General features: G+C 44.6%; 1 protein-coding gene across 2 annotated transcripts in view; it reads right to left on the bottom strand.

Moving 5' to 3' along the window:
* The window catches only part of LOC147106132 (cystine/glutamate transporter-like), an 86,810-nt gene that overhangs the window by 47,592 nt on the left and 25,937 nt on the right, over positions 1 to 13,281 (bottom strand). For both annotated transcript variants that reach the window (XM_086008943.1, XM_086008942.1), the window contains 2 exons: positions 6,228 to 6,353; positions 1,451 to 1,550 (listed from right to left, as the gene is read on the bottom strand). In XM_086008943.1, the coding sequence (XP_085865069.1) occupies positions 1,451 to 1,550; positions 6,228 to 6,353 (226 nt within the window). The remainder of the gene's footprint in view (positions 1 to 1,450; positions 1,551 to 6,227; positions 6,354 to 13,281) is intronic.

Raw genomic sequence — 13,281 nt, 5'->3', positions numbered from 1 at the left:
GGTGGATGTATTGTACTTAGATTTCCAGAAGGCATTTGATAAAGTGCCACATCAAAGGTTATTGCGGAAAATAAAAGCTCATGGTGTAGGGGGTAACATATTGGTTAGCTAACAGGAAACAGAGAGTAGGCATAAATGGGTCATTTTCTGATTGGCAAGATGTAACGAGTGGTGTGCCACAGGGATCAGTGCTGGGGCCTCAACTTTTTACAATTTATATAAATGACTTGGATGAAGGGACCGAAGGTATGGTTGCTAAATTTGCTGATGACACAAAGATAGGTAGGAAAGTAAATTGTGAAGAGGACATAAGGAGGCTACAAAGGGATATAGATAGGTTAAGTGAGTGGGCAAAGATCTGGCAAATGGAGTATAATGTGGGAAAATGTGAAGTTGTCCATTTTGGCAGGAAGAATAAAAAAGAAGCATATTATCTGAATGGTGAGAGATTGTAGAGGGATCTTGGTCTCCTAGTGCATGAATCGCAAAAGGTTACTATGCAGGTACAGCAAGTAATTAGGAAAGCTAATAGAATGTTCTCATTTATTGCGAGGGGAATTGAATACTAAAGTAGGGAGGTTTTGCTTCAGTTATACAGGGCATTGGTGAGACCACATCTGGAGTACTGTGTACAGTATTGGTCTCCTTATTTAAGGAAGGATGTAAATGCGCTGGAAGCAGTTCAGAGAAGGTTTACTAGACTAATACCTGGAATGGGCGGGTTGTCTTATGAGGAAAGGTTGGACAGGCTAGGCTTGTATCCACTGGAGTTTAGAAGAGTAAGAGGTGACTTGATTGAAACATATAAGGGGTCTGGACAGGGTGGATGTGGAGAGGATGTTTCCTCTTGTGGGAGAATCTAGAACTAGGGGTCATGTTTAAAAATAAGGGGTCGCCCATTTAAGACAGAGATGAGGAGAAATTTTTTCTCACAGAGGGTCGTGGGTCTTTGGAACTCTCTTCCTCAGAAGGCGGTGGAAGCAGAGTCTTTGAATATTTTTAAGGTAGAGGTAGATAGATTCTTGGTAAGCAAGGGGGTGAAAAGTTATCGGGGGCAGGAGGGAATGTGGAGTAATCAGATCAGCCATGATCTTATTGAATGGCAGAGCAGGCTCGAAGGGCTGAGTGGCCTACTCCTGCTCCTAATTCGTATGTTTGTATATTCCTGTGTTGTGGAATGGTTCACTGATGCGATCCTGCAATCTCATCACCTGTTGGCTGAAGTCAATGCTCATAGCACTCTACAGATAAACACCGTAAACAGAAGGAATTAAAAAGTTAGCTCAGTGAAAAAATATGACTAGGGATGAACTCTGTGTAGTTTAACTCACTGAGAGACAAAAATAAGAAAAAGTAACGCTCAGTCTAGTTATCCCTCCAAGCTGTGTGAACATTTGTCTCCTCTTACTCCCCCACACATATGTTGGAAGTCATCAAAGTGCTTACGTACCAGCCACTGTAAGCAAACATGCCTGAGTAGAAAGCCAGTGGAATTCTGTCTAGTGTGACTGAACTGCTGTCAAAAGCATTTTGAAAGTTTTCATAGCGACCTGTGAAAAGAGAAGCTGAGTTCAATTCAAGATAAAGGTTCATAGGTTTCAAAGTCTTCAGAAAATACACCACACTTTGGTTCAACTGGGACTATGGGAGTATCAATATTCAATAAATCTTTAACTAACAGTATAATAAAGAATCAAGTCCACTAAATATAATGGGAACCCCATATGTAATATATCATGTTTATAGATTGGTGTATCAGACCAGGCAAAATTGAACTGGCACATGTAGAAACAAGAGACACAGCTTACAAAATGGAATTCATGTTCTCACATAGACAGTGACATTGACCATTACTGTTTTTATATGTATAATATATATATATATATTCTACAATGTGTCCAGGACATCTCTTTAGATCAGTATATTTTTAGCCCAACAAGGAAGGAGGCAGTGCAGGATCTAGTACTAGGAAATGAAGTAGGCTATTTAGATAATGTAATGGTAGGAGAACATTTCCATGACCATTATATAATTAGGCTTGATATAAAAACTGAAAAGGAGAGGATACAAAGGTAGTTGACAGGAAAATCACCAATGTCAATGAAATAAAAAGGGAACTAGTTCCGATAAAAGGAAAAGAAAAATCTGCAAATAAGATAGTACACAAAACATGGTGAATGTTCAAAGAGGAGATGAGGGTGCAGACCAGATGTATTCCCACAAGAGGTAAAAGTGATGCAGCAAAAGCTGGAGATGTTTGGATGAGTAGAGAAATTAAAATTGAAATACGGCTTTAAGACAAGTATATGACCAACCTAAACCTAATAATATAAAAGAAAATCAAGCCAAATAGAGAATCGAAAGAGAAAAAATAGATTAGAAAAGTTAAGAGGTGGTATGAAAAAAGTCTGCAATTTACATAAAGGGTAATAATAAAGAATGTTATAAACACAAAAGTGAAAGAATAAAGAAAGAGTAGGGTCGATTAAAGATTGAAACAGAAATCTTCATATGGAAGAAAAAGGAATGGCAGGAATACTAAGGTGTAGATGTTCAAGTTACCGCCAGGAGTAAAACTAGTGTGTGGTTCAGCCACCTGTTATAGAAACTGGCCAATTCTCAATTCCATTGAAGTCACTTAAATGTCTTGGTTTTCACAGGAGATTATGGCAGTGAGAATAAAAGGGTACAAGAGGAGGAAATGGAGCAGTTGGATAAGATCGCTATAGATAAGGAAGTAGTACTGAAAAAAATTGGGGCAATGCAAAGTGGAAAAGCTACTGGGTCCTGATGGCACGTATCCTAGAATGTTGAGAGAAGTCAGAGAGGCAATAGCAGAGGCTCTGACCACAGTCTTTCAAACGTACTTGAATATGGAAGTTGTGCCAATGTAATACTTATGTTCAAAAAGAGAAAAAAGGAAAATCAAGCAACTATAGACTAGTCAGCCTAACAATACTGGTGGGTAAGCTCCTAGCGACCTTATAAGGGATAAAATTAATACTCACCTAGAAAGACATGGGTTAATTAGGGACAACCAAAATGTATTGGTAAAAGGAAAGTTTCACCTGTCAAATTTAATAGAGTTCTTTGAATAAATAACGGACTAAATTGATAAAACAAATGCTGTGGAGGTTATGTATATGGATTTTCAAAAAATGTTTGATCAGGTGTCACATAGGAGACTTGTTGATAAAATCAAGGCACATGATATTAAAGGGAGTGTGGCAACATGAATAGGGAGTTGGTTAAAGAACAAAAAACAGGCAGAAGTGTTTATCGCCGAGATCTCTGTGCTCCTCCAATTCTGGCGTCTTGAGCATTCCCGATTTTAATCACTCCACCATTGGCAGCCGTGCCTTCAGCTGCCAAGGCCCTATGCTCTGGAATTCCCTCCCTAAACCTGTCTGCCTGTCTACCGCTCTCTCCTCTTTTAAGACACTCCTTAAAACCTACCTCTTTGACCAAGCTTTGATCACCTGCCCTAATATCTCCTTATGTGGCTCAGTGTCAAATTTTGTTTGATAACGCTCCTGTGAAGCGCCTTGGGATGTTTCACTACGTTAAAGATGCTATATAAATACCAGTTGTTGTTAATGGATTTTTTCAGGCTGGAAGGATATAAATAGTGTAAGATTTCGCAAGAATTTCTGAAATTTCTACAGCCGAAGATTAAAGATAACCTGGGTAGAGTATACCTTTAAAAATCCAGGGATCAAAATGGCCATCAGACCTTGTGGCAGAAGACAAAAGACAGTCTCTCTGCAAAGCACGGGCTGACAAAAAGGACTTGAAATGCAACCTGTGTGTGTGCGCTGTGAAAAGGATAATCAAAGATGGCTGTCTGACCTCGTGGCAGAAGACACCACACAGCCTGTGTGCATATGAAAGGGAAAATCAAAGATGGCCAACAAAGGATTTAGAAAAAAAAACCAGCCCCTGAAGCAATGGAGTATTTAAACTGTCAATCAAAGGCAGTTCGAGGAGTTTCACCACAGGACAATCGATGTTTGTTTACAGGAAGTCTACAATGTTGACACAAAGGCTTAACCACTTGAGACTGCCAATCAATTGCGGTTCCAGTGACCACAGGACAATGGCTTTGTTTACACTAACATCCAAGGGCTGTTTACTCAGCAATTAAGGAAATAGACATGTTTTTTTCAAACCGAGACAGCTCTATTCAAACCCATCATGCTGAATGGGAATACATTCAAAAACCCATCATAAGGGAAATGGGTAATTCATCCAAACCCCATCACAGTCAATGGGGACAGTTTGGATCCCTTTTGTTCAGCCCAGATACATCCGGATTTGGGTGGGAAGATTTCGGCCCCAAATGGGGTATAAGATAGCTTCTCAAGAAGCCATCTCTCTCTCTCTCTGCAGCCTCACCTCCATGCCCTATCTACCACTCAGGAGCTCGCCCAAGGGAGTGGAATACCAGCAGTTACTTTTAAACACTGGGGTATCTCCATTTCAGGGTGGTGAAGAATCTAAGACCGCAGGGGCACAGAGCAGGTGTTTCACTGGTGAGCATAGTTTTTCTGGCCTATCACAAGGCAACTTAGATAGGTATTTATGGGTGGGAATTAAGGGGGATTTTTGTTAAATTGTGATTTTAGTCAATTTTCCCTCGTTGTGTCCGTTTTCTCCTCCCCTGTTAAGTAACAGTGTTGCACTAAGCAAAAGAGTGCTGAAGTGGACACTAAGTACTGTGAGAAGTAAAGTGCTGCACTAGTTATAAGTGCTGTATTTAAGTAAGAGTGTACTGTATTAAAGGTGCTGTATTTAAGTAAAGGAGTGTTGCACTAAGCAAAAGAGTGCTGTAGTGGACACTAAGTACTGTGAGAAGTAAAGTGCTGCACTAGTTAAAAGTGCTGTATTTAAATAAGTGTACTATTAAAGTACTGTATTTAAGTAAAAGAGTGTTGCACTAAGCAAAAGAGTGCTGTAGTGGACATTAAGTGTACTGTGTTAAGTAAAAGTGCTGTATCGAGCACAGGTGTGTTGTATTCATTATTTTAAGTTGTTTTCTTATGTTTCAATAAATACTGGTCTGTTTTGCACCCAACCACGAGTCTCGTTTCTGTCTACATCGCTACCGAATAAGTCCGGCGGTCAGAACCAGGAAAGGGGAGAGCTTCGAAACTGCACGGGGCTCTGGAGCAGCTCAGAGGCTTCTGACTGGCCAGAGACAATAACCCCATCCCCGCTAATAATTCCTACAATAGTGACGACCCTCTAGATCTGGATTTGGGTACAGCATAAAAATTTGTGGACAGCACAAGTCTAGGGAGCGTGGTTAGCTATAAAGAGGACTGTATCTGACTTCAGAAAAACATAGACAGCTTAGTAGATTAGGCAGATATATGTCAAATGAAATTTAAAGCAGAGAAACGCAAGGTGAATAATTTTTGGAAGGATGAATAAGGAGAGTCTGTATACACTAAATGGTAAAATATTATAAGGAGAGAAGTAGGGTTCAGATACACAATTTTTTTAAAGAAAAGGTAGGATAAGCTGAGAAAGCTGTAAATAAAAATCATATCATAGCCTAGGTTTTAAAAATAAGGGTATAGAGAACAAAAGCAAAGAGATAATGCTAAAGCTATACAAATATTTGGTTAGGCCGAAGTTAGAATATTGTGTCCAGTTTTGGGTGCCATATTTTAGGAAGAATGTCAAGGCCATGGAGTGGGTAGAGAACAGATGCATTAAGATGATCCCAGGCACGATAGGCTTTAGTTATGAGAAGAGACGAGAGAAACTGGGGCTCTTTTTATTACAACAAAGAAGGTTAAGAGGAGATCTGATAGAGGCGTTCAACATTATGAGAGATTTTGATAAATTGGGAAAAATTATTTCCACTGATCAGTGAGCCAATAACCAGAGGGCTTAAATCTAACATCATCACCAAAAGAACAAAGGGAGAGGTTAAGAGATTTTTTTTACACTGAGGTTTGTTAGTATATGGAATGCCCTACCTAAAATAGTGGGGGAATAGAAGCAGAATCCAGAATAGCTTTTAAAAGGGAAGTGGATAAATGTTTGAAAATTAAGAAGTTAAAATGGGTTAGGGGAATAGCAGGGGGAATAGGGCTAAGTTGATAGCTCTTTCAGAGAGCTGACACAGGTATGATGGGCTGAATGGCCTCCTGTGTTGTAAATGTGTGACTTGAAACTTTTTGTCTCTTCTTGTGAGCCTTTTCATGGATAAATCATACCTTGGGCCAAGGCCATCATCCCTGGAACGATGATCAATCCCAGTGCCATCAGTTTAGAAAATGTGAGGATGATCTGAATCCGGGCAGTCCAGTTCACGCTGTAAGAATTTACATACACTACCAACGCTGCGGTGAGTAAAAAAGCAAAATCTTTGTCAGGTTTGTGTAACACACCAAACCAAACCAACAGTGTTTTTTTATTACAAAAGCAAAATACCACGATAGGGTTCCCCTTGTCCTCACCTTTCACCCCACCAGCCTCCACATTCAATGGATCATCCTCCGCCATTTCCACCACCTCCAGTGTGATCCCACCACCAAACACATCTTCCCTTCCCCCCCTTTCTGCATTCCATAGGGACCGCTCCCTCTGCGACACCCTGGTCCACTCCTCTATCACCCCCACCACCCCTTCCCCTTCCCATGGCACCTTCCCATGCAAGCACAGGAGATGCAATACCTGCCCTTTTACCTCCTCCCTTCCTACTGTCCAGGGCCCCATACACTCCTTCCAGGTGAAACAGCGATTTACTTGTACTTCTTGCAATTTAGTATACTGTATTCGCTCCTCACGATGCGGTCTCCTCTACGTTGGGGAGACTAAACGCAGATTGGGTGATCGCTTTGTGGAACACCTCCGTTCAGTCCGTAAGGGGGACCCAGAGCTTCCAGTTGCCTTTCACTTTAATTCTCCGCTCCATTCCCACTCTGACCTCTCTGTCCTCAGCCTCTTACATTGTTCCACTGAAGCTCAATGTAAACTCGAGGAACAGCACCTCATCTTTCAATTAGGCACTTTACAGCCTTCTGGACTCAACATCGAGTTCAACAATTTCAGACCATAACCTCAGCCCCTATTTTTTCACATGGCAGCTGTTGATGTTTCTGCCATACCCATTTACACCTCATCTAGACTCATCTTTTGTTTCTTTTCTTGTCCCATTACCATCTCCTTTTGCTTTTTACTACCATCCCTTTTGTCATTTAATCTCTCCTTCCTTCCACCCTATCACAGACCTTCCCTTTTGTTCTTTCCTCCTCTCCCCCCTTTCCCTGCCCCTGCATCTGTTACATCTCTAACTTTTTCCACTTCTGATGAAAGGTCGTCGACCAGAAACATTGGGCTGGATTTTCCGATTGGAGACGGGTTGACGTCGGGATTTTTAGTCAGCAGGTTCCAGTCCTGCTCCCGTTTCCAGCCGGTTTGCTGACACAATTTTCTGTTAATTGGCCGAGTTAAGCCCGCCGTGCGCATTACCCGCCCTGATCACAAGGTGCGGGTCTGCTGAGCTCTGCTGATGTGTTTGCAGCCGGTGTATTTAAGGGGGCCATTTCACAATTAGATCTCACGTGGTTTTTGATGCTCCCGAGTGCTGCTGCTCTCCACGATGTCTGCAGAGAGACAAAAAGCAGCTCCCCGCTTCAATGATGACTCCTTCCATGTTCTTGTGGAGGATGTCGGGAGGTCCTATACCCAGGTGATGGAAGAAGGAAACCTCCTCAGCAGACAAAGGCAGCCAGGCTGCAAATAGCTGAGGAGGTCAATGCCAGGTCTGTGTTCAGATGCACCTGGGTCCAATGCAGGAAAAGGTTCAATGATCTCCTGCGCTCTGGAAAAGTGAGTATAAAAGCAAACTTACCTTCAATCTGCTGTGCCTGTCATCACATCCCCATCACTCTGCATTGCCAACCCTACTCCTGCACATCCTAACTCACCACAACATCCCTTGCACCATCACCCATCCCTCTTTCCCTATGTACAGATTCACTTCCCCATCTTACTATACACCCCTCACACCCACCCTCAATGTTATGCAATGACAACAACTAACAACTCAAAAGGAGGGAACTTGGTAATGGGAACCCACTCCATCACAGTCTCCCTCTAAACATCTATCCTATCCATTCTTTACACTCATTCCATCACTCTCACTGAAACTCCACTTCTTTCCCTCATTGCAGGAAAAGAGAGCCCACAATAAGAGGGAAAGGGAGAGAACAGGAGGAGGATTTCGATCGTTCTCACAGCTCACCCACGCTGAGGAGGCCGCTCTCAACATTGCGGGATCAATGGAACAGCTCAAAATGGGGGACGGAAAGAAGGGCTCAGTAGAACAACCTGGTGACAGAATGCTTCTCCATCCATCTTATTTGGCTTTCATGAGTGACACATATGGGATCTGATGTCAATAGAAATTGAATGTTCATCATGTGCGCAATGGGATGTGTCTGCAATCTACATATCACATGTCTAACTCATGCCTTTACTCCCCCACAGGACCATCGAGAGCCCCCCTCCCCACTGTCCATGAGGAAGAGCCGGAGGGCTCCTCAGAGGAACCTGCAGCCTCTGAGGGAGCAGCATCAGCAGAAATGAGCGCACCCAGCACCAGCGCAGAGACGCACACTTCGGTGGGTAGTTTGCGAGATAGAGTAGTGTTGTCACCTGGTGTATCACAACTCATGAGTGAGCAAGAGCAGACAGTGAAAAGCAGTGGAGAGTCCTCGTCAGAGGCTGCAGGAGGCTCCTAGCTCTGCTCAGCTGCATGTAGAAGCTGAGCCTCGGGGGCCATCCAGAAAGAGAGCAGCGTTGGAGCTTCAGAAACAAGTGCAGGAGGCTCTGACTGAGTTTGCAACCACAGTGACTGTGAGTGTGCAGAGAATGAAGGAGTCCATCTCAAACATGAGTAATGCCGTGGCACATGCAATGGCAAATGTAGGTACCGCCATGGAAAGGATGGCAACCTCCATGGAGGACATAAATCGCCAGACTCAAAACAACATGGTAACACTTCTGAATAGATGGTCAGCTATGGAGGATAGATGGGCATCTATCATGGAGAGGAACCAGAGGTTCATGGACGTCCTTGTTATGAGGAATGTCAGCACAGACACGGGTCCTCATGGCCCCACTGATGTGCAGCAAGGTGCTCTCCAGCTACTTGCTAGCAGAGAAGTGTGGGTGGCCTATGAGAGGGATGATGGTGGGAGGGGACATGCAAATGGGGGCTCCTCTCCAAATGCTCAAACTTCCATCCCCTTGCCAACCCCTCGGTCAGAGCCCCAGATGACTCCCCGAGCAGTGATGGCTGAGTCTGCCCCTGTGCAGCCACAGGAGGAGCAGACTTTGACGGGGCCTTAACCGGCTCCAAAACCCAGGGGACGACTGCCAAAGGCGTCTAAGCAGGCGCAGCAGGGAAGTGAGCAGGCTGCCTCTACATCTGCTGAAGCCACAGGGGTAGCACCACGTAGAAGCACGCATAAGAGAAAGTTGCCACATAAATAATCACAAGGGTACTCACTTGGGTGTTCTGCTAGAAATCAATGTTAAGTTTCTGTTCTTTTATTCTGTTGGAATAAATTAATGTTGTATGAATGTTTGTCATCGTTGCCATATGTGTGCTCACAATTTGAGGTGGCACAGTGAAGGTTGAGAGTGCCTTTTATGTCCAGCAATGGAGGTAACATTGGATATAGAGTTAACACCACTCACTTGCAGCCTCAAGACAGAATCTGTCTCCCAAATCCTGAAATCAGCAAACTCTGACATTTGAAAGTGAACAGATGTGAGTGTGCAGATTTTAGACTGCAGTTGCAGCTGTGAACTATCCAGCTCATTGGTCCTCCCGACATACTTACCTGGTGTGATCTCCGAATGTTGTGAAACCCGTTGAAAATGTGGAAAAATAGGAAAAGGCTGTCAAAATAGCAGTTAACAAGCACTTAACAAAGAGTTAAGGGGAAAAAATTTGGTTGATTTGCGCCTCCCGTTAGCGCCCTCTAACGGGGCGCAAAACAACTAGCGCCCGGGCGCGGCCGCCGCTAACACCTCCCGCGAAATTCAGCGGGAGGTTAGCGGCGGCGGTAACTGTTTGCATCGCCGTGACCTTGCGCTTCCGGCAATTACGTCATTGCCGTGCGCAGCGCCCCGTCCACGATCTTCGGTAGCGGCAGACATTATGTCTGACAGGGTCAGGGTGGTGTACATGGATCGGGGCAGTGCAAATTAAAGGGGAGGTGCCGGGTGACCATTTTTGTTGCTGGCCACCTGCCAGCACCTGCCCCCATTGCTGTCCCCGGCCTCCTGTGAAGCCCCCCTGGTGGGGTGCCGGCAGCGCACCGTGAGCCCGGCACTTCTCTTGAGTGCTGGGCTCTTTTGCCGGCACTCCGATCCCTGGTGGCCCGGTTGGGCCCCGGGCCGCGCTGCGCTAGGCCCCTCCCCTTTAACAAGGGGAGGAAGGCCTGCAGTACCGTAGTGCAACGTGCCGCAGAGCGTGGCACTGCGGCATGTAGCACCGCGATATTCACTCGCAGCCCCCCAAGAGGGAGGCGGGGCCCTTCCAGTAGCGCCCTGCCTCCCTCTTGGGGCGCTACCAGTGAATTTCGGGTGCGGGGCGCTAACTTTTTTGGGGTGCTAAAAGTAGTGCCCCGGTGAAGTTAGCGCCCCAAAGGGGGCGTGACCCAATTTTGCCCCCTAAGTGTTTTAAAGCCCTCACATGCTGCTTGGTGTTGGGTCTGTTCTGAAATTGCAGACCTGACACTCTTGAAACTCACACGGAGGCAGGATAGCGTTGGGCCCACTGTCAATCATTGCGACTTTAACAGCTGACCCGCCTCCAAACCCGCCCTCTGAGCGCCGGCAAAATCGTGGCCGTTAACTCTGTTTCTCTCTCCACAGATGCTGCTTGACCTGCTGAGTATTTCCAGTGTTTTTTTATTCATTGTCGGGATGTGGACGTCGCTGGCAAGTGGTTATGTCCGAGGTACCTGTGCTCCTCCAATTCTGGTCTCTTGAGCATTCCCGATTTTAATCGCTCCATCATTGGCAGCCATGCCTTCAGCTGCCAAGGCCCTAAGCTCTGGAATTCCCTCCCTAAACCTCTCCACCTCTCTCCCTCTCTTTCCTAGTTGCCCTTGAGGCTGTGGTGGTGGGCTTTCATCTTGAACCATTGCAGTCCATGTGGTGAAGGTGCTGCCACAATGCCGTGAGGTTAGGGAGTTCCAAAATTTTTTTGCAGCGACGACAAAGGAACAACGATATATGTCCAAGTCAGTATGGTGTGTGACTCGGAAGGTAACTTGGAGGTGATGATGTTCCCATGCACCTGCTGCCCTTGTCCTTCTAGGTAGTGGAGAGCGCAGGTTTGGGAGGTTCTACTGAAGAAGCCTTCACGCGTTGCTGCAGTGCATCTGTAGATAGTGTACATTGCAGCCATGGTACGCCGGTGATGGAGGGAGTGGATGTTTAGGCTAGCGGATGAGGTGCCAATCAAGCGGACTGCTTTGTATATGGACAACCTAACTGATGTACCATCTTGTACCAATTAATTTCTAGATGTTCAGTATGCCTATGTTTTACAATTATCCTATGGAATACATATATTTATTGTATTTCTTTGGTGGTTTCTCTGTATTTTTGCTTTCTGCGGAACAAAAGTGAAAATAGACCATAAAAAGTGTAAAAAATGGTGCTTCTGTGGTATTATTTTGCTAAGTAAAATGCAATTTCCTTCAAACACCTATCAAACCTATTATTAAATGTTGACATGGCCTCTGCTTCAATCATTAATTCTGGTAGTACATTCCACAACCTCAACCCTCTGTGTAAAAAATGTTTCCCCTGCTCTGTGTCCTAATCTTAATCTTAAATCTATGTCCTCTCATTCGAGATCTCTCAGCCACTAGAAACAGTCTGTTTCTATCTACTGTCTCATCCTTTCATAATTATAAACACCTCTATCAAAACACCCCATAATCTCCACTATTCTAACAAAAAAAAATTCTCATCTTTCTTCATACCAGGTAGCACCTTAGTGATTCTATGCTCTACCTTCTCTGTTGCCTCAACATCGTTCAATAGTGTGGAGCCCAAAACTGCACACAGTATTCCAACTGCGATCTAATTAAGGTTTTGTATAGATTTACCATTACATCTCTCCCTTTATCTTCTATGCTGCTTGCCATAAAACCCGGTATTCCATTAGTTTTTTTATGGCCTTAGCCAAGAAGTGCTGCTGTTAATGTCTTGTAAATCTGAACCCTCAAATCTTTCTGCCCCATTCAAAGTATAATTATTACTTTTATTTTTTTAACCAAAATTTACCACCTCACATTTATTGATATTAAATTCCATCTGCCACTTTTTTGCCATTTCACGATCTTATCAATATTTGCTTGCAGCTTCATTTGGTCCTGAGAATATTTACTATGTCTCCTATTTTAATATTCCCTGCAAATATTTCTCTGTGTCTCTGAGTTTCTTACCCTGCATGAGTACTCCGCCATGTTGAACGCCACTTGGAAGAAGCACTGAGAGTAGCAAAGGCACAGAAAGAACTCTGGGTGGGGGACTTCAATGTCCATCACCAAGAGTGGCTCAGTAGCACCATTACTGACTGAGCTGGCCAAGTCCTGAAGGACATAACTGCCAGTTTGGGCCTGCAACAGGTGGTGAGAGAACCAATGCGAGGGAAAAACCTACTTGAACTCGTCCTCACCAATCTACCTGTCACATCTGTCCATGACAGTATTGGTAGCAGTGACCACCGCACAGTCATTGTGAAGACGAAGTCCCGTCTTCACACTGAGGACACCCTCCATCGTGTTGTGTGGCACTACCACCGTGCTAAATGGGATAGATTCAGAACAGATCTAGCAGCTCAAAACTGGGCATACATGAGGTGCTGTGGGCCATCATCAGCAGCAGAATTGTATTCCAGCGCAATCTGTAACCTCATGGCCCGGCATATCCCTCACTCTACCATTACCATCAAGCCAGGGGACCAAGCCTGGTTCAATAAGGAGTGTAGAAGAGCATGCCAGGAGCAGCACCAGGCGTACCTAAAAATGAGATGCCAACCTGGGGAAGTTGCAACACAGGACTACATGCATGCTAAAAAGAGGAAGCAGCTTGCTACAGACAGAGCTAAGCAATCCCACAATCAACGGATCAGATCAAAGCTCTGCAGTCCTGCCACATCCAGTCATGAATGGTGGTGGACCATTAAAAAACTAACGGGAGGAGGAGGCTCCATGCATATTCCCATCCTCAATG

Source organism: Somniosus microcephalus, chromosome 16 (assembly GCF_052327205.1).
Source record: "Somniosus microcephalus isolate GS21.2 chromosome 16, FLI_Smic_1.0, whole genome shotgun sequence".
NCBI classification, from domain to species: Eukaryota; Metazoa; Chordata; class Chondrichthyes; order Squaliformes; family Somniosidae; genus Somniosus; species Somniosus microcephalus.
Note: the sequence above shows the minus strand (reverse complement) of the source record. Positions and strands in the feature narration are given on the sequence as shown.